The sequence below is a fragment of the Dipodomys spectabilis genome, unplaced genomic scaffold (assembly GCF_019054845.1).
Source record: "Dipodomys spectabilis isolate Male_0828 unplaced genomic scaffold, ASM1905484v1 ptg000076l, whole genome shotgun sequence".
In the NCBI taxonomy this organism is placed as follows: domain Eukaryota; kingdom Metazoa; phylum Chordata; class Mammalia; order Rodentia; family Heteromyidae; genus Dipodomys; species Dipodomys spectabilis.
Genome location: NW_024870753.1, coordinates 9,199,998 through 9,220,840, shown reverse-complemented (window position 1 = coordinate 9,220,840; position 20,843 = coordinate 9,199,998). Strand labels below are relative to the sequence as shown.

The following is a 20,843-nucleotide window of genomic DNA, read 5'->3' as shown; positions in this document are numbered from 1 at the left end:
GTGCACAATAGCCTGTTTCTTACTGAACTAAGAACCATGTCGGTCAACACATCACCTGATTCTTCCTACGTTTAAAGACGTGTGACGTCTTTGGTTTTAAAATTGATCGATAGAAAATTTAACATTGCCAACGAGAACTGAGTGCTGTGGCTAGCCGGCTCTGGTCAAGGCCACGTCTCCCTTCTCGCCTGCTGCTCACCATCTCCCAGCAAGCTGCAGAATTAGAACATCAACCCTGGGCCGGGAGGCCGAGCCCAGCGCGCGCCTCTGCTGGGCAGGGAAAGGGGGTGGGGGAGTGTCGGGCCGGCTCGGCCAGGGCCTCTCCCGCCGTGTGCGCCCCGACGGCCGGGCCGGCTCTCCCTGCTCTCCCGTGTGCGCCCCGACGGCCGGGCCGGCTCTCCCGGCTCTCCCGGGTGCGCACCTGGACGGCCAGGCCGGCTCTCCCGTGCGCGCGCCCCGACGGCTGGGCCGGCTCTCCCGGTTCTCCCGTGTGCGCACCCCGACGGCCGGGCCGGCTCTCCCGTGTGCGCACCCCGACCGGCCGGGCCGGCTCTCCCGTGTGCGCACCCCGACGGCCGGGCCGGCTCTCCCGTGTGCGCACCCCGACCGGCCGGCTCTGCGGGTCCCAGGCGCTCGCGTTTTCCTCGGGGGCTCCCCTCCGGAGTCCCGGCCGAGGTGGAGGAACCTCCCGGCGGCCGCAGCCTCCCCGGGGGTCTGACGGGAGCGCGAGCCCCTTTCGGGCCCCGCGAGCCCCGGAGGGCGCCGCCCCCCTCTTCTTCTGGGGGGGGGGAGCCCAGGGGACGGAGGAGAGGGCCCCGGTCCCGCCCGTCCCGGGACGGCTCCTGCTGCGCCCCAAACGCGCGGCCCCGTCCCCGGAAAGTCCGGGCGGCGCGGCCGGTCCCAGCGAGAGACCCGGAGGAGGGGCGGCGTGCGGGCGGCCGCGGGTCCGCGCCGGCTTCGGCGGAGCGCCCAGCTCAGGGTCTGCAGAACAAGGAAGCGACACGGGCCCGCTCCCCGCCCCCGTCCCTCCCCCCCGTCCCTCCCCCTGTCCCCCCCCGCCCCCGTCCCTCCCCCCCCCCGTCCCCCGTCTCCACCGCCTCCCCCCCACACCCGCTCCCCGCCCCCGTCCCTCCCCCGTCCCTCCCCCGTCCCTCCCCCGTCCCCCCCGCCCTCGTCCCTCTCCCCCGTCCCTCCCCCCGTCCCCCCCGCCCTCGTCCCTCCCCCCCCGTCCCCCGTCTCCACCGCCTCCCCCCCACACCCGCTCCCCGTCCCCGTCCCTCCCCCGTCCCTCCCCCCGTCCCCCCGCCCCCGTCCCTCCCCCCCGTCCCCCGTCTCCACCGCCTCCCCCCCCCCACACCCACTTCCCGCCCCCGTCCCCCTCCGTCCCCGTCCCTCCCCCCGTCCCCCCCGCCCCCGTCCCTCCCCCCCGTCCCTCCCCCCGTCTCCCCCGCCTGCCTCCCCCCCCCCCCCACCCGCTCCCGGTCCCCGCCTTCCCCCTGCGACCTTGCACGCGAGGATTGGCCGGCCTTGGCTCGAGGACTGGACTCCAAATGCGTTCGGACTGCCCTGCTCCAAAGGGTCATCCAATAATCAATTTTGCTTCTGCAGTGGAGTTAGTCTCCGCCCCCAAGGAAGAGGAAACCCCGCCCCGGCGGCGGGGGTGCAACCCGTGCACCTTCCCTTTTTTCCTCTTTCCTTTTTCTTTTTTACTGGGGGGAGGAGGGGGAGGGGGAGGCGCGGGACAGTAATGGGGCTTGAATTCAGGGCCTCACACTCTTTGGCTTTTGCCTACGGCTGGCACTCTACCACTTGAGCCACACCTCCACTTCTGGCTTTTTTTTGGGGGGAGGTTAGGGAGGCTGCTGGTTCACTGGAGACAAGAGTCTCACGGACTTTTCAGCCTGGGCTGGCTTTGAACCACCATCCTCACATCTCAGCCTACGGTATAGCTAGGATTTAACAGGCGTGAGCCAGCGGCTCTCTATGCACTCTGTGGAATGAAGCGCAGGGCATGTTCACATACAGGACAGGGCTGGCACCTGGAGACAGAAAGCTGCAGATGGAGGCCATAGTGGCCCCGAGGTGGAGCGGCCGTCCCCAGTGTGGGCCTCCTGCAGCGGCTAGGTCTCTGTCTCCCTGCAGCCCTGTAGAAGACGGCTGGCCGGGGACTCCTGGCTGGCAAGGAACAACTTTGGGGAAGCACTGTCTCCCTCCTGGTGGCCACCTGCTCTCCTGTCTTCAGTTCTTACTGCTATCAACTTTAAGAATAAAACGTGCCTTTCAGACTCCAAGACAAAGCCTTCTGACTTCTCTTCGACGCCTACTTGGCAAGACCTTATTTTAAACTCTCCACTATACTTCTTCCTCTGCACCTCTCTTTAGCATCTCCCAGTGTGTGTGTGTGTGTGTGTGTGTGTGTGTGTGTGTGTGTGTGTGTGTCCCACTTCTCAGAGCTCTGTTGTTTGGGGCCTAATTGATTCTGGTAATTAATTTGTACTACCTGCTGGATCAGATGGAAATCCTACCCCAGTGCCCAAGGATGAGCGCCCGGCTTCCTAACGCCTCCTCTAATTATCTAATAGCATGGGTTGCAAGGACTCAGTCTCTATTAAAACACTTTTGCTATTAGCAGTAGTGATTGGAATTGTGATGATGACTAGATTTCAACAAATTAGAGCTTAAAAATGGGGAGATGGAAGAGAAGTGGCTTCTTTTAATTTCCCCGAGTTTAACATCAATAATTAGAGCAATTTTCGGAGATGCGAGCCAAAATTATCCCTGCTGTGTGGTAGACGATCACCTTAATTTTAGCAAATTGACTCCAGGGGGAAAAATGTGACAGATTGGGGGGGGGGGGAAGACAAACAGAAAACAGAAACAAACAGAAAACAAAAACAAAAGATTGGGACGGAGAAAGGAAAGGGGCAGGGCAAAGGACCAGGAGACCAAAGCTAGGACAATTATTCGGGAGGCTGATGTGGGAAACAGTGGCAGGGCAGAAGCAATCATCCGTAGGAGAGACTCAAGGGAAAGGTAAATGGGAGGGAGGATGGAGGACCACAGCCAGGGATGGCTGTAGACAGTATTTAAAGTGACCGAGACATTCAATGCTCATCTACACTTCTACCCACCTGCTCCCTGCAGCTAGGATAAAGGATGTGATTTGGACGGTCGTCGTTTTCTTTACTTACTTCAAGAATCCAGTTCTTCCTCCCACTAATGGACGTTAAGTCTAGCAACTTTAAAGCGGTGGACACTCTCTCCTTCTGGGTCACCTATTAAACCCAGGCCCAACCGAGGGAGAAAGTACTTTATGTCTATTGCACTGGGTCCCTTTTGATGTCTTCTCTTTCAAAAGGAGCTTGCCCCTCCCTTTAGCGTTCTTGAAAAGAAAACAGGGCTGAGGAAAGCGGCGCGTGCAGCCAAAAGGCAGACGTGGAGGCCGAGGAGCCTGGTAGGAACTTAAACCCATTGGGCTCCGCTCTTTCCAGGCGTCTTCAGCACCGCGGACAGATCCCCGCCCCGCCCAGAGCCCACCGCACCCTCCCCCTGCCTCTGGCAGCCTCGCCATTGGCTCCCTCGGCCACCCTCTCCAAGCCGCCCGTTCCCCCCACACAGACTCAACCTACCCGGGCGCGCGCTCGTCTCCTCGCCTCTCCAGCGCCGGGATAGCCCAGGTCCAGGAGGAAGCGGCGGGAATTGGAGCCGTGGAGAGGGGCTTTCGCCTCTCCACCAGACTTGCCCGAAGAGCTGCCTGCTTCTCACGCCCTCAGCCCTCGCCTCGAGATGAATCTCAATTTCACCTCACCTCTGCACCCTGCGTCTTCTCAGAGGCCCACGTCCTTCTTCATCGAGGACATCCTGCTGCACAAGCCCAAGCCACTGAGGGAGGTGGCTCCCGACCACTTCGCCGGCTCCCTGGCCTCGCGCGTGCCTCTGCTAGACTATGGCTACCCCCTCATGCCCACACCCACCCTCCTCGCCCCCCACGCCCACCACCCTCTGCACAAGGGAGACCACCACCAGCCTTACTTCCTCACCGCTTCGGGTAAGTAGCAGGGGCCTCAAGCCTCCAAGACTGATGGAGCGAAGGAAAGCTGCATCAGACTCGGCCTGGCTGGGGCGTCCCTCGCTAAGGGGCAGGGGAGGGCTGGGGATACAGTAGAGAGCACGAACATCTCCCTCTAGGCACCCCAGTTTGCACCCATGGGGCTGGCTCGTGCCCGCTCTGCACCGTTTTATAACAGGGAGATGTCTGTCTAACCACCAGGCAGGCGGAGGTGGCCAGAGCTGGTATTTCTGTGGGGCAGTGCTCAACCGCACTGGCTCTTCCTGGTCATTTTGGTCCATTTCCCAATCCCAAGGGATCCATAGCCTCTCCCCCAACCCCCTCAGAGGGAGACCCCGGGCACCCCAGTCCCTTGGAGCTGAACTCAACTTTGCAGCTCAGAAACTGGAAACACCCGCGCTCTCCTTGGCTGTGGCAGACTCTGCGAGAGCACAGACATGAATGGACAAGGGTTTGCAATACTGTGAGGAAGAAAGGTTTGGATTGGCCCAAAGAAGGGCAAAGAGGGGTAAGAAGGAAAGGGAGAGTGATGCGGGCCTTTCCCCCCTTCACCCGCACCGTTCGCACCGTTCCGCATGGGACTGAGGCTCTTTCTTGGCTCACTGTTGGAGTGGCTGCATCAGGGAACGCGAGGAATTTGATTTCCACAGCGTGGCAGGAAATGCGGACTGGCAAACTGATCTGGACAGAAAAACGTGGGGGAAATGCCTAGATGCGTTCCTATCTTTGGGGGAGAGGCCACACGCTTATGTTTTCAAAACAACATGGAAGAATTGCTCTAGTCCACTTGCTGAGTTTCAGCAGCGCACGCAGGCAAGGCGTTGAACGGGGAGACGGGGCAGGTCGTGCAGTGGGCTCTGAAGCCTGGGACAAAAGCTAAAAGCGCTAGCAAAGAGACGAACCCGGGCGTCCCGGCGCGGGGCCGGGCCGGGGAGTGGGTGATCTGCTCTGGGGCTGCACCACACACCCGCTTCGCCTCGGGCTGAACATTCTGGCAACGTTCTCTTCTCCGCCCGGAGGTGCTGCTCCCTCCTGCGTTCTGTGCTGCTTGCTTTCCCTTTCCTTTTTTCCTCCCTGGGATGGGCAGATTTGGTGTCCCAGCTCTGCTCTGCCAGGTTACGGGATAAAACCCAGCGTCGGGCGGGGACAGAGAAGTTTCCCCTGACCGGGCGAGGAAGGAGCAACGGGAGCTCTCCGCTTCTCCAGCCTTAGAGTCGGAGGGGAGAGAGGGGAGCAGGAAGGGGGGGGGGGCAGGGTCTCCAGTGGTGTCTGGAAACTGACAAGGAAAAGTGCGAGGCCGGGGGCGTCTCGGTGAGAGTTTTTGCTCCTTTCTTTTGGAGGATGGGGATGACCCCGGAAAGAGAAGCGAGTTTAGAAAGCGAGGTCAAATCGCCCCTCTCTCCCGAGCAGCGCTGCGTCGCCGGGGTCTGGTGCTTGCAGGGGGCCGCTAGGAGCCGCCTCCCCCCCACCAAAAAAAGTCCTCCACTATCATTTGGGGCCTTAGAGACGATCCCCGAGCGCCACGCTTCCTCCGTGCGTCCTGGACCCAAGGATTCCCGGGGGAAGGGGGCGGGTGGTTTTGGGGGCCACGCAGGAGACCGGCGCACGCGCGTCCCCGGGCGGTGCCCAGCAGGCCGCTCCGCTCTTCTCTCCGCAGGCGTCCCGGTCCCCGCGCTCTTCCCGCACGCCCAGCACGCCGAGCTGCCCGGGAAGCACTGCCGTCGCCGCAAAGCTCGCACGGTGTTTTCTGACTCGCAGCTGTCCGGCTTGGAGAAGAGGTTCGAGATCCAGCGCTACCTGTCCACGCCGGAGCGCGTGGAGCTGGCCACGGCGCTCAGCCTGTCCGAGACGCAGGTGCGGGGCGGGGGCGGCGGCGATGCCCGCGCGCGGGGTCCCACCACTCCAACACCCCGGGCCCAGGGAGGAGGGCGTCGCGGGGCGATGTGCGGGCTCCCTCCTTTTTTTCCCCCTAAGCTTTCCCTAGGAATCTTACTAAAACCACCGACACCCCGAATTCATGCCAGGCCGATTTAGGGTTCCTTTTGAGGCCAAACGAGAGACTTTCGTCACGATGAGCCCGCTCACTTCACGCTTCAGCCAGTCCCCCACGCGCTCCAGACGTCAGCTCAAAAGCTAGTGGGCGTAGTTTATTTTTCCCGCAAGAAATGCGCACAGCCAACGTGATACGATGTCAGACGGAGGCAGACGAGCCTCCTCCAGCGGGCTCTACAAAAAGGAGACGCTCCCCCGAGAGGCCCGACCCCTCCCCGCGGTCCTCCCCGACAAGTTCCCAGACCCCCCTCCGGGCCGGGCCGGGCCGGGGCGGGGCGGGCTCGGGGTGAACCGGTGGCCAGGCAGATGGACGCCGGTCCGGCGCGGAGACACTCGCGGGAGATGTGTGGTTTGCTTCCCTGATTTCATTCTCACAGTCCCCAGTCTTCTTCCTGAGTGTCACATCCCACCGTCAACAGAGAGAGAGAGAGAGAGAGAGCGCTAAAACTCCCTCTCATTCCCCTACCAGGGTGGAAAAAATTAGTTTCCATCTCTTCTTGCTCCAAGTCACCCGCAGCGCCAGCTCCTCCGGTCGGGGCACACGCCTCCGACCTTGGCTCCGAGGCCGTGTCTGTCTGTCTGTCTGCTCCTCTGGAGCTCGCAGGGAATTTCTTTCCCTGCCTGTCCTGGCCCTGGTTTTCCTCCCCGACGAACACTCAGCTCGCTCGCTCGCAGTCTCCTGGCGCGGCGGGCCGGGCGCGGCGCGGGTCTTTAGAGGCCGGGGTGGGAGTCGGCGGAAGGTGCAGCGCGCGCCGCGGCGCCCCCTCCACGCGCCCAGCCGCCCGCGGCGGACTGGTCACCGCGCCGGGCACGGCTGGCCGCACCGCTCCAACCTCAGGCTCTTGGGGGACAGTGAGCCCTGGGACGCGCGAGGTTCTCTGCGCCCTGAGCACCTGCGCCCCGACCCAACGGTTCCACGCATCGCAGCGGGTTTGGTTCCCGGCTCGGACCTCAGCTGGGTCACTGTCCCGAGAGCCGACTTGATTTTGTTTTTATCCCCCTCTTCCCCTCTCCCTGCCCCCATCCCCGACCCCGGAAATCAGGTGAAAACGTGGTTCCAGAACCGGCGGATGAAGCACAAAAAGCAGCTGAGGAAGAGCCAGGACGAGCCCAAGGCCCCGGACGGGCCCGAGAGCCCCGGGGGCAGCCCGCGGGGCGCGGAGGCGGCGCGGCGCGGCCTGCCCGCCGGCGCCTTCGTGCTGGCCGAGCCCGAGGACGAGGTGGACATCGGGGACGAGGCGGAGCCGGGCTCTCGGCCGGCGGCGCTCTGAGTGTGCGGGCCGGGCCGAGCGGGGCCGGGCGCGGGGCTCGCCGCAGACAAGACCCAGGCTCCGCCGGGCGTCGGAGACCCACGCCGTCCGCCCTCCGCCGTCCGCGCTCCGGCCCGCGCAGACGCGGCGTCCCCGGCCCGGATCCCACCTCGTGCTTGCGGGAGGAGGCTGCGGGGCGGCCGCGGGCCCGCCCTGCCCGGCACCGGTTCCCCCCGCTGCCCACGCGGGCCTCGCCCGCCCTTCGCCGCACCCCCGCCGGCCCTGGTCCCGCGTCGCCCTCCCCGCCCCGCCCGGGCCTCCTCGAGGCGGAATGGCTTGCAGGTTGGCCACAGGTGAGGACCGGGGTTCGAGCCTTCCGGAGCCCGGCCCGTACGGCGCGCACCGCGCAGCCCCCACCCGCACCCGGTCCGCGCCCCTGGGCGACCCCCTCCCCGGCCCGGCCCGGCCCGGCCCAGCGCGCACCGAAGACGGGAGGACCGCAGTCCAGGCGCGCGCTCGCGCCGGAGCGCACGCGGTGGCGGGGAGGCAGATGCGGGCGCGCAAAACCCACGGGAGCGCTTTCCCCAGACGCGAGGCGCCTCCGCCCCGAGGCTCCGGCGTCTCGTGAGCCGCCGCGCGTGGAAGCGGCCCCGGCCCCGCCGCGCGTGGAAGCGGCCCCGGCCCCCGCCTGCTGGAAGCAAAGTTTTAGCAACAGACGAGGCCGAAGGACGGATTCAATCCCACGACCCGGCGCGCGGGCGCGGGCGGCTCCGTGGGGCGGCTCGCGGCGGCAGGGCGGGGCCCAGCGCCCTCCCCAGCGTCCCCCATCTTCTGTCCCCTAACTGGGCTCGCGGACGCAGGAGAATAAAGGGCTCGCGGGGCAGAGCCGGGACGGACCCTGCGTCTCCGGCCGTTTGTTTCCGCGAGCGCGCGCGCCGCAGGCGGGGCCCGGGCGGTGACCTTGGCCGTGACCTTGGCCGTCCCGGGAGCCGGCCCCGCACCGAGGGCCGGGAAAGGGTCTCCGCAAACCTTGCCTCCGGGCTTCCCAAGGCGGAAGGGCTCTTTTCTGAGGTTTGGAATTGGAAATGAACACTTCCTCCTCCGGACATGTAGCAAAGAGCCGCGGGGGTGTGTGTGTGTGTGCCCCCATCCCCTCTGCCCCCCACTCCCTATCCCCTCGGCCCCTCCCCCCTCGTGCCCCCTCCCCCCTCTTTCTGGAAGATTGGAAAAGCTCAACCCGCAGCCTCAGCAGCACACAGGGCTTGGGGCTTGGCTTGCGCGCCATCTTTCCGTGCCCTTGCTCCCCTAGTAAGGGCGCAGATGGACAGATCCTTCTAGGTCTAAGGTCTATGATTTTTATATATGTAGCCTAGATCCCCCCAAACAAAACAAGAGGCTTTTGGGGTTTCTAAGACGAACCTAAATGTCAGTGAGAGCTCGCCACTTAATTTTATCTTTCAGAGGCAAAAAACCCAAAAAAACAAAAACAAAAAGAAAACAACAAGCCACTGCTTTCAAAACACCAGCGTCGTAGAGCCTTTGGGGTTTTCCGAAGGATTTGATTCATAATCGCAGAGATTGTGAGTCCCGCTGAGAAATGCTGCTTCTCCCATTCACAGACAGGAAACCGAGCTGCGACGGCTGAAGCTCGTACTCACCAAGTCCAGGCTAGCTAATAACACCAAGGCGGAGTTTTAAAAAAATCACTTCTTGGTCACTTTGTTTTTCGTAAGCGGTTTTTTTTTCCTTTTGGTATTTTTACTTCTCACTTTATACACATTGCTCTCATTTCTTCTTTTAATTTTATTGTAAGGGAGATGTACAGAAGGGTTACAGTTACATAAGTAAGGTAATGAGTGCATTTCTGATCAACCGTTGTTACCCCTCCCTCATTTTCTCCCCCTGTGGAACCCCCCCCCCCAGCCCCCCGGTGTAAAGTTCACTTCCAGCACAGTGTCTTGTGACTATCATTGTTGCATCCACTCACCCTTTGTCCTTACTTTCATCATTTTCTTGTTCCCGTTCCTTTCCTCAAATCAGATAAATGTATATATATACAAGACACAGGGTACCAATATCTCATTTCTTTAGATTGTGTAGATGTGTTTATTTAAAAACAATTACAAGCTGGGTGCTGGTGGCTCACACTTGCAATCCTAGCTACTCAGGAGGCTGAGATTTGATGATCAGGGTTCAAAGCCAGCTTGGGCAGGAAAATCTGTGAGACTCTTATCTCCAATTAACCACCAAAAAGCTAGAAGCAGAGCTGTGGTTCAAGTGGTAGAGGGCTAGTGTTAGCCTGGAGCAAAAATGCTCAGGGACAGCACCCAGGCCTCGAGTTCAAGCTCCACACAAAAAATACAGGCCCAGATTTCTCCTCTGTTCAGAATGACAGCCCCTTTCCTTCCCTCTTCCCCCCTCCTCCTGTCCCCCTCTTCCTCCCCCTCCTTCTCCCCCTCCTCCTCCTCTTCCTCCTCCCTGTTCTGGAGATCAAACCCAGGGCCCCTTGAATGCTAGGCAAGTAATCTGCCACTGAGCCCGATCCATCCTCAGTATCACTTCAAGAAAAGAATTGACAGCAAATGCTTTACAGCAGAACAAATGATTTGATTAGAGAGAAAAATATGATTTGTGAATAGGAATGTCCTAGAAGGGAAAGTTGAAACTATCACACAAGAACGTGGAGCTAAGGGGGAAATATTCACATTTTTCTAATCTCAGGAAGAACTGCTAAAAGGATTTGGAAAGGATCTTTGAAGTCGAAATAGTGTGTATTTGGGAGGGTGAACACAAACACAAAACGACCTGGCGTTGATCTCCTCCTCCTGCCTTCCCAAGATGCCAGGGTTCAGTCTAAGCCTGCAAGGAGCCCCACAGGTGCATCTCCTGAGCTTCATCTCGAAGCAGCAGTAAACAGGAGCCGCAGCGGCATGAGCAGTGCTGGGCTCCATCGCAGGCAGTGGGTGTGGAAGCTGAGGGAACCCAGGGGTGGCTCATGAACACCAAGCGCGGTGAGATGCCAGTTCCTGCTCACCTTGCTCTTCCCTCAGTGGCAGTTCCTCGCTCGAATGAATGGGAGGGAAAAGCTTCCACTGCAACACCGGACTTGCTGACCATGACACAATACACACACACACACACACACACACACACACACACACACAAGATTGGTGGAGCAGGGGAATAGACACAATTTAGTCTCAATTCAATGTCACGTGATAGCACTTTTTGGCTTTGATCAAAGCCTCCACAGGCTGAGAATGTCCCAGGCTTTGCCTCAACTCAGTTTCACTTGGATTGAAGGTCTGACAAAAGTACGCTCGTGATGACGTACTACAGAAAGACACATGCAGGTCTGGTTTGGGAAGGAACTATGGCATCTTCAAATAACCAGGGTAGGCAAGTAATACCACTTCCAACCCCAAATGTCATAATTTCATTTTTCATGTTTGTCCCCAATGCTCTATTTCAGATGGTTTAGATTCCATAGATTTTTTTTGAAAAAATGTTGTTTATTGACAAAAGAAACATCACAAAACATGGATTCCATAGACTTTTGAGAGAGAGTTTTGGTAATTGTCTGATCATGACATAAGAAATAAGAAATAAACAATACACCAGCCAGCCTAGTGTTCACCGACAGTGCCATTAAGGAGTACCTCACTAGAATCCATGACCCCGCTCCACGAGAGAGGAGCTTCGTCTTGGGATGGATGTGGTCATTGGAGAGACAGAGCAAGCAAAATGCTTTCTGGTGCTAAGAGAATCCTGCAATACACAGGCTTAGTTGAGTCGGTGGTTCCTTGGCCTTCCTAATTTACACAGAAAAACAATGAGTTAGTTGAACTTTGTGTGTAGTATATATTTTTGGCATCGTGTTTTTTTTTTTTTGTCGGTCGTGGGGCTTGAACTCTGGGCCTGGGCGCTGTCCCTCAGCTCTTCAGCTCAAGGCAAGCACTCTACCACTTGAGCTACAGCGCCACTTCCGGTTTTCTGGTAGTTTATTGGAGATAGGAGTCTCACGGTCTCTCCTGCCCGGGCTGGCTTTGAACCGTGATCCTCAGATCTCAGCCTCCTGAGTAGCTAGGATTACAGGCGTGAGCCACCAGCGCCCGGCTTGGCATCGTGTTTTAAAGAGGAGTTGACCACCTAAAAGTCACCTTGTGTGCAGAAAGCTGGACAGTTATGAGTGTGGAAAAGAACAAATAAAGGATTGGGAGCTTTTAATTTTAGAGGAGGAAAGCTCTGGAATGAGTGGAGAGGAAGGCAGTCAGGGGAGTCATTTGGATGGCTGCAGCGGTATTGTCAAAGTTCACCTGCAATCCCAGCTCCCGAGGCTGCAGTGGAGGACCGGTGGCTTAGTGGCCAGAACACGCTGCATGGTGAAACCTTGTCTCGGAAATAATAATAATGAGAGGGAGAGAGAGAGAGAGGAAGGAAGGAAGGGAAAGAAAGAGGAAGGAAGGGGGGAGGGAGGAAGGAAGGAAGGAAGGAAGGAAGGAAGGAAAGAAGGAAGGAAGGAAGGGAAAGAAAGAAAAGGGAGGGAGGGAGGGAAGAAGGAAGGAAGGAGGAAGGAAGGAAGGAAGAAAGGAAGGAAGGAAGGGAGGAAAAAAGGGAGGGAGAGAGGAAGGAAGGGAAAATGGGATGAAAGAAGGAAAGGATGGAGGGAGGGAGGGAAAGGAAGAAAGGAAGGAAGGAAGGAAAGGAAGGAAGGAAGAAAGAAAAAGAAAAGGAAGGAAGGGAGGGAGGGAGGAAGGAAGGAAGGAAGAAAGGAGAAATCCCAGCACTCTGTTTTAGAAAGTAAGTGGAAACAGAGTGGTGTAATACATGAAGGACAAAGAGTCTTAGGAAGAAACATTAGATAAAATTGATGCCCTTTATTTTATACCTGGAAGAAATCAAGTCTCAGATAAAATGGGTGTCTGTGTTTCATGGCCTGTTACTTTAGAAGGATTACAGAATTTGTACATCTGGTGGTCAGAGATAATTCCAGTAAATATGTAGGGATGAGAATTCAAAGTCATTCCCATGTACTCTCTTCATTTCATTTTACTTACACATTCATTTATTCACAAGTAGAATCTTCCTATGTAGCCCAGGATGGCCTTGAACTTGCTTCCCTCCCGTCCGCCCCCTTCTCTAGTTCTGAGATTACAGGTGGGCCACCATGCCTGCTCCCAAGTATATTCTGGTGGTAGTTCCTTTTCTCCTTCATTTTATTCATTCCTTCCTTCTCAGAATTCCTGCTGTGTACACTAGATAACATTCCCTCCATGATTTCCGTTATAAGCATCCCATGATCCTTCTCTTCGAGTGGCACACTCTGTAGCACAGAAGAACCCAGTCAGATCTTGCATTGCGGCTAGGTGGCTCACCATAGAGGTTTACGTTCTAAGTTTGGTTTTGCCAATATTAAAATTGTTGCTTACTTGGCCACTACAAATGTGTGTGTCCAATAAATCAGGTAAGAAAGGCAAGGAATGTGAGGTAAGAGCTACAGACGTACCTATGGTGATGCTTTGGGTGCAAACAACTAGAGGAAGGAGGAAGGTAAGGACCTGCAGCGAGGTTCAGAGCATCTTTGCCCTGAGCATCATGGACCTGCAGCGTGACCAGAGCATCCTCACCATGAGCATCATGGGACCTGCAGCGAGGGTCAGAGCATCCTCACCCTGAGCATCATGGGACCTGCAGCGAGGGTCAGAGCATCCTCACCCTGAGCACTATGGACCTGCAGTGTGGACCAGAGCATCCTCACCTTGAGCATCATGGGACCTGCAGCATGGACCAGAGCATCCTTGCCCTGAGCATCATGGGACCTGCAGCGAGGGTCAGAACAGCATCCTCACTCTGAGCATCATGGGACCTGCAGTGTGGACCAGAGCATCCTCACCTTGAGCATCATGGGACCTGCAGCGTGGACCAGAGCATCCTCGCCCTGAGCATCATGGGACCTGCAGCGAGGGTCAGAACAGCATCCTCACCCTGAGCATCATGGGACCTGCAGCGAGGGTCAGAACAGCATCCTCACCCTGAGCATCATGGGACCTGCAGCGTGACCAGAGCATCCTCACCCTGAGCATCATGGGACCTGCAGCGAGGGTCAGAGCATCCTCGCCCTGAGCATCATGGGACCTGCAGCGAGGGTCAGAGCATCCTCGCCCTGAGCATCATGGGACCTGCAGCGAGGGTCAGAACAGCATCCTCACCCTGAGCATCATGGGACCTGCAGTGTGGACCAGAGCATCCTCGCCCTGAGCATCATGGGACCTGCAGTGTGGACCAGAGCATCCTCGCCCTGAGCATCATGGGACCTGCAGCGTGGACCAGAGCATCCTCGCCCTGAGCATCATGGGACCTGCAGCGAGGGTCAGAACAGCATCCTCACCCTGAGCATCATGGGACCTGCAGCGAGGGTCAGAACAGCATCCTCACCCTGAGCATCATGGGACCTTCAGTGAGGGTCAGAGCATCCTCACCCTGAGCATCATGGGACCTGCAGTGTGGACCAGAGCATCCTCACCCTGAGCATCATGGGACCTGCAGCATGGACCAGAGCATCCTCGCCCTGAGCATCATGGGACCTGCAGCGTGACCAGAGCATCCTCACCCTGAGCATCATGGGACCTGCAGTGTGGACCAGAGCATCCTCACCTTGAGCATCATGGGACCTGCAGCGAGGACCAGAGCATCCTCACCCTGAGCATCATGGGACCTGCTGCGAGGGTCAGAGCATCCTCACCCTGAGCATCATGGGACCTGCAGCGAGGGTCAGAGCATCCTCGCCCTGAGCATCATGGGACCTGCAGTGTGGACCAGAGCATCCTCGCCCTGAGCATCATGGGACCTGCAGTGTGGACCAGAGCATCCTCGCCCTGAGCATCATGGGACCTGCAGCGAGGGTCAGAACAGCATCCTCACCCTGAGCATCATGGGACCTGCAGCGAGGGTCAGAGCATCCTCGCCCTGAGCATCATGGGACCTGCAGTGTGGACCAGAGCATCCTCGCCCTGAGCATCATGGGACCTGCAGTGTGGACCAGAGCATCCTCGCCCTGAGCATCATGGGACCTGCAGTGTGACCAGACCATCCTCACCCTGAGCATCATGGGACCTGCAGTGTGGACCAGAGCATCCTCGCCCTGAGCATCATGGGACCTGCAGCGTGACCAGACCATCCTCACCCTGAGCATCATGGGACCTGCAGTGTGGACCAGAGCATCCTTGCCCTGAGCATCATGGGACCTGCAGCGAGGGTCAGAACACCCTTACCCCCAGGCATCAGGTGACCTGCAGCATGGACCAGAGCATCCTCACCCCGAGCATCATGGGACTGCAGCTGGTATCACAGGTTAACTACAAGGTGATGTGTGGGCTTCATCTCATCCTCATGTCTCAGAAGAAGTGTTTCTTTATGTGGCTTCCTTATCTTTTGTGCTGAGGAAGGATTGATAAGCCCAGAATAAAAGAGGATCTGGAACATGTTCCTGATCTGCTCCACACTCTGGATTTCCTGTCAGTGCATTGCTGCCATCCCCGGGATTCCTTTTATTTTATTTTATTCTTCCCTGTATTCCCCCCCCCCCATGCATGTGTGTGTGTGTGTGTACGTGTGCACGTGTGCATGTGTGCGCACACACACACACGTGTAATACCAGGGATCAAACCCAGGTCTTTGTGCAGAAGCTCTGCCACTAAGCTCCACGGCCAGCTCAGTTTCTTCCTCCTGTCCAGGGGCTCACAGTTGGTTGTGCTTTCTGAGCATTGATGCTTGAAGATGTCATGTGATCACCCTTTGCTCAAGCAAATCTTTATTCTAATCTCATGCTTTATTGGCTAAGTATAGAATTCTAAATTGGAAATCATTTATGAATAATTTTGAATGTTCCACTCCATTTTTAGCTTCCAATTTCAACTGGGAAGTCTCAACCTACTTTGATTCATGATTGTTGTGTGCTATTTTATTTATGCATTTACTTATCCTTTTTGGCAGCTAGTAGAATGCTTTTTTTTTTTGTAGCCAGTGTACTGAAAATGTACAATTATGTGCCCTGCTTTAGGTCCACTTTTGCCTGTTGTTCTGGATACTCAATAGGCCTTTTAGTTGGAAAACTCATTTTTCCCCCACTTGTAGTCAATTTTCTTGAATTAGTTCCTTGATGAGCCTTCCTCTGTGTGCATTGTGAGACTACTATTCCTTGGATTTTTTTTAGCCTACTAGGTCTATTCTTTAAACTTCTCATTTTTCCTATTCTTTATCCTTTTTGTTTTGCTTGTTTCTATGACAATTCCTTTGTTAGTTTCAGAACTTATTTTTGAGATTTTAATTTTTCTTGATTATAATTCGAATTCCCAGGAACTCTTCAGTTTCCTTCTTCTTTTTAAAGTCATCTTGTTTAATTTGCTCAGCTGTTTGGAAATTCCAATTGTCTGGTTATGTTTAACTGAGAAATGAAAAAAAAAAGTCTTGCAGGGAACTAGAAGTCTGCTAACTGTAAGCTTTACTGTGGGATACCATGGCTGAAGAACTTAATAAATTCTGAAGTCAGAATTTTTATTTATTTTTATTTTTTATTTTTGGGTCCGGTCGTGGGGCCTGAACTCTGGGCCTGGGTGCTGTCCCTCAGCTCTTCAGCTCAAGGCTAGCGCTCTACCACTTGAGCCACAGCACCACTTCCGGCTTTTTTCTTTTTGTTTATGAGGTGCTGAGGAATCGAACCCAGGGCCTCAGGCATGCAAGGCAAGCGCTCTACCACTGAGCCACCTTTCCAGCCCCCTGAAGTCAGGATTTTTAAGTCTTCTATGTTAGGCTGGCCAAATTCCTCAGAAATTTCCAGACTCTCTGTCTCCATCTCTCTGTCTCTGGTCTTTTAGCTAGCAGCCGTTGGTTGCATACAGCGGTCACGTTTTGCGGTGCCCTGTGTGCACACGGCGGGCCTTGATCAGCCACAGCCTGCCATGGCCCTTCCTCCTCCTTGTCGCTCTTCCTCCTCCCTGCTTTTCCAAACTCCTGCTTGTCCAACAAGTCCCAGCAACCTGACAGCCAAGTGTGAGAAGAGCAGAGCTCCTAATTTAAGCTGACATTTATAGTGAACAATGGAGGTGTTGAGTTAGTGTCACATTTACTTTTATGAAACGGAAGCTGTTGAGTTCAGTAGAACTAATTATCATCAGAACAGATTAAAAGGGGAAGTGGAGAGGTGCGGTGGGCAGGCCAGTGGGAGGTCAGCTACACCTCCTTTGCAGAGTGAGTTTGATAACTGTCTGAGTGGCAAAAATAAAGTGCAAGATTGGTTTGGAAGATGAATTTGCCCCCAGGGAAAGAGTACATATGAGACCCAAAGAACACAGCAGAGAGACCTCGCTGGCTCCACGAGGTGCGTTCCCCCCTTCCTCCAGCAGAGGAGAGGGCCACGGAACAGGTCCAGCACCCAGTGGAGCTCTTGGGTCGAGGGCGTGGGTGGTCAGGTTTGGTCTTTAAGCATCTTTATCTGCACGGGGCCCTCAACAAGAATTTCCAGGTGAGGGAACCGAGGTTATCACTGGCTCTCTATTGGCCAGAGCAGGCAAGTGTTTTGTATCTACGAATTCAACTAACTGCCTACTGAAAATAATGGGAAGCAAACGAACACACGCAGTGCTTCTGTACTACGCATGCCTTATTTTCTTGCCATTGTTCTCTAAACAACACAATGTAGCAACTATTCCCAGAGCATTCACCTTTCGGTTGGTATTATAGTGATCTAGAGGCGGCACAGTGGCTGTACACGAGTACTTGGCCATGCGCGGGAAGGACTTGCGTAGCTATGGATCGGGGTGCACATATGTGGGTGGTCTGGAACCCACCCCCCTCTTTGATTCTGAGGGGTAGCTACATTTCATTTTCCTTGGACTCAGATGAATTTAAAACCTGGGCACCTGATGGAGGCGAGGGGAGAAACAGAGAAAGGAAAAACAGACAAGCAGCCAACGCCCCTGCACTGTGCCCCCCCGACATTTACATACGCACATTATGGACCGGCTGGCAGAGACAGGACGCAAGCAGGAAGGGCAGAACTGGAAGGTGACCAATTAAGACATTAAGTGTTTTGTGACACATGGACACAGTTGTATTTTGCCCCATAACAAGGCCATCAGCTCATTTTCAGGGGGCTGCTGCCTTCCTCAGCTCAATCCTCACATCAAAGCAGAACCGTCTGCTTGCATTTTCCAATTAGAATAGGGATGCTAATTTATACTCCTTAATGCGTGACGGTGAGAGACCCCTTCAATTAACAGGATTCTATGCCAGCAAAATAAAAGGTACACAAAGAGGTGCAGGCTGGAAGAGCCGAAATTCTCATTAAATCAAAAGGTCCCGTATTCATTACCTCGTGCATCTGAGGCTAACCACTAAGTACAGGATCATCAAAGGAGACTTAATGGGTTAAATTGAGACTATAATCTAATTAAAATATTAGATGTGGCTAAATAATTCTTTGATATTCATCTAAAGCTTTTATTCAAAATAGGTGCTCGAGGTTTGTAACACAAGGATGATCAATTTTAAGCAGAGGCAACAAATTTAGGGACCTCATCTGTCCGACTTCAAAGTGTCACTATTGTGTGGATTCAGGGGAGATGGGGCAGGCCTCGCTGCCGGGGCCCCGGCGTGGTGGGGTAGGAGGAGGAATGGACGGGCTTCCTGATATTAGTTTTGATAAATGTATGGTTGCTGGAAAATATGGTGTAAGATTCAGCTGGGAGGTGAGCTGACCGTCAAGAGAGAAAGTACATTTAAGGTCCCAAAGATTTATTATTATGTACTATCTAGAGACCTCTACTGGTTTTTTCCACGGTGGTTTTCTGTGTGGACAGCTTTCCGAAGGACTAATAATTATATTCTGCACTTTAATTTTCTGGCAGTGGTTTTCCTGACTATCCCGTCTGTACCCTAGGTACAGCGAGTTCTTGAAACACCTGTTGTGGAAGTCTGGAGCCGGGTGACCAAGGGTGCCTGAGGATCAGGCTGCTCTGTGATTCGCCACTTTAATAGAAGGCATGATGAAATCTTATCAGAAATTTCCAGGTCTTTGAGACTCCCACACATGGCTCTGATCCTCACAACCCGTTATTTAATAGCAGAGGACCATTTATTCAAGCTTATTGAAAATTAATTGCTTCTATTGCTCAGGTTTGCCAGGGGGAGATGAAGCAGCTACGGAGAGGCGGCAGGGGAGATGAACCTGTCCACCAACTTCTCTCACCCTTCCACGCTCTCCATAGAGCCTCCGTATGGCCAAAGAAAGAGGTCTGGGGAAAACACTACTCATTTCGCTTCGTATTGCATTTTGCACTGTATTGCCTTTATAACATTTTAGGAAGGCCTACCAACTCTCTACTTATATTACTGAGCCAACATTACATAACTGAACATGAACAATGGGATCCTTTCAAACCGGGGAGTGAGTAAGTGAGGGAAAGAAGGAAAGTTTGGCATCAAAAGCCTTTGGTTTCCCATTGGCCAGCTATTCGCTTAAGAAATTGAGACATTTGGGGCTGGGAATGTGGCTTCGGGGTAGAGTGCTTTCCTAGCATGCATGAAGCCCTGGGTTCAATTCCTCAGTACTGCATACACAGAAAAAGCTGGAAGTGGTGCTGTGGCTCCAGGATAAGCGCTAGCCTTGAGCACAGAGAGGCTCAAGGACAGTGCCCAGGACCTGAGTTCAAGCTCCAGGACCAGTATTAAAAAAAAAAAAAAGGTACTTTGGAGAGTAACCTTGGTGTTTCCTTAAAACCTTTTTATTGTCAAATGTCACTTCTAATAAGGTAAAAAAATATATGCTAAATCTCTCCAAGATATTTTATACTAGCTATACTTGTCTTGATACCTGAAGACTATCACTCAAATTCAATTTCATTTTTCTGCTATTTTTCAATAAGTAATTAGAAAAGAATCCCCTCCTGAGTTGATGTAGTCTGCTATTGTAAGCCATTTGCTATCAACTCCAAGTTCTCAATTAGCTACAGTGTTGTTATAATTACTGGACGTGTTTTCAAACAACTCCCAGTTAATAACTGTTGGGATGAAGAGTCATTTTCTCACTATAGACTGGACTGGGCACGCTCGTGCTTGCCGTGATGTTTTGACAATGATTCATTAACCAATAATAAGGCCCCAATTGGAACCATTAGGCATCTCTGCCTTTGCTAGGCTTACCTTTTATTTTGTTCCTCAATATTGTCTTTGCTTGACTTGGTTTCTGGATAACTCCCAAGAGACTCCTTACTATAGAAAACAAAATCAAGAAGACAGCTGTCATTAAATTCAGCTACTTGTAAAAAAGGGAAATAAAAGCTCCTTTTAAGAGGATGCTCTTGTTGAAAACTCAAGATAGAAACATCACTGTAAAAGGAGACGGTAATAAGAGAGCATACATGGCTTAAAGGACCTTTATTTGTACCAACTCATAGAGATTAGGTGGACTTTATCCTATGGCTTTCAATGGCTTAGATAACATTGGGCCAGAGGCAAGCCTTTCCTCATCATACTTTGCTGAGTATCTCAAACAGAAATGTCATAAAGCTGGGTTTGTAACAGATCCATGTTGTTGTCATTAAGTACAATTTAAAGAAGCAAAAAAGTATTTTCCATTTGCTATGCAGAATATCCTGATCTTGAGGATATATATGGTAGCTTGTGACATTATTCAAGATCATTGTATTGGGGCTGGAAAGGTGGCTTAGTGGTAGAGTGCTTGCCTAGCATGCATGAGGCCCTGGGTTCAATTCCTCAGTACCACATAAACAGAAAAAGCCAGAAGTGGCACTGTGTGGCTCAAGTGGTAGAGTGCTAACCTTGAGCAAAAGCAGCTCAGGGACAGCGCCCAGGCCCTGAGTTCAAAGCCCCAGGACTGGCAAAAAAAAAAAAAAGAAAAAAGAAAGAAAAAAGAAAAAGATCATTCTATTGTAAAATGTCTTGGTGCCTCACAAAGGGCCATTTTGATTCATTCTTCAATTTCAATCCCTAAGTTAGAGCAATTTGTGTGTGTGTGTGTGTGTGTATGTGTGCAGATGCATGCACACATGCAAGCATATGCCAATATGTAGGCTTCAACTTATGGCACTTGTGCTTGCTCAATTTTCTTGCTCATAGATGGTGCTCTACCACTTGGGCCATGCCTCTAGTCTAGCATTTTGCTGGTTAATTGGAAATGGAGTCTCTTGGACTTTTCTATCTGGGCTGGCTACCAACTGTACGTATCCAGGTGTCAGCCTATAAACCACAGGCTTCTCAACTAGTAAATGTCTTGTCTTTCTTTAGCTAAAGTCCTTTTAGATACTACCTGGCACTGTATAAGGAATGTGGATGCTTAGGATTTCATGTCTGGGTGTGGCTTTGGGGAAGGGTTCTGCGAAGAGTTGTGGGACATCAGCTCACTTCAACTGCTTCAGCTGAGTGCTGGGCTTTGAAGGTACTACGTGTCACAGAGC

General features: G+C 54.1%; 1 protein-coding gene across 1 annotated transcript; it reads left to right on the top strand.

Moving 5' to 3' along the window:
• Nucleotides 1-3,786: 3,786 nt before the first annotated feature.
• Bsx (brain specific homeobox) lies at nt 3,787-7,392 on the top strand. The gene is made up of 3 exons (XM_042682832.1): nt 3,787-4,048; nt 5,727-5,923; nt 7,165-7,392. Exons 1-3 carry the CDS (start codon nt 3,787-3,789, stop codon nt 7,390-7,392), a joined length of 687 nt encoding a protein of 228 aa, XP_042538766.1.
• Nucleotides 7,393-20,843: the final 13,451 nt, after the last annotated feature.

Excerpts from the sequence above, each read along its gene's own strand:
- Bsx (XM_042682832.1), top strand. The coding sequence starts at position 3,787 with ATGAATCTCAATTTCACCTCACCTCTGCACCCTGCGTCTTCTCAGAGG. Across the intron at positions 4,049-5,726 it reads TTACTTCCTCACCGCTTCGG|GCGTCCCGGTCCCCGCGCTC; the intron begins GTAAGTAGCAGG and ends TTCTCTCCGCAG. Across the intron at positions 5,924-7,164 it reads TCAGCCTGTCCGAGACGCAG|GTGAAAACGTGGTTCCAGAA; the intron begins GTGCGGGGCGGG and ends CCCGGAAATCAG.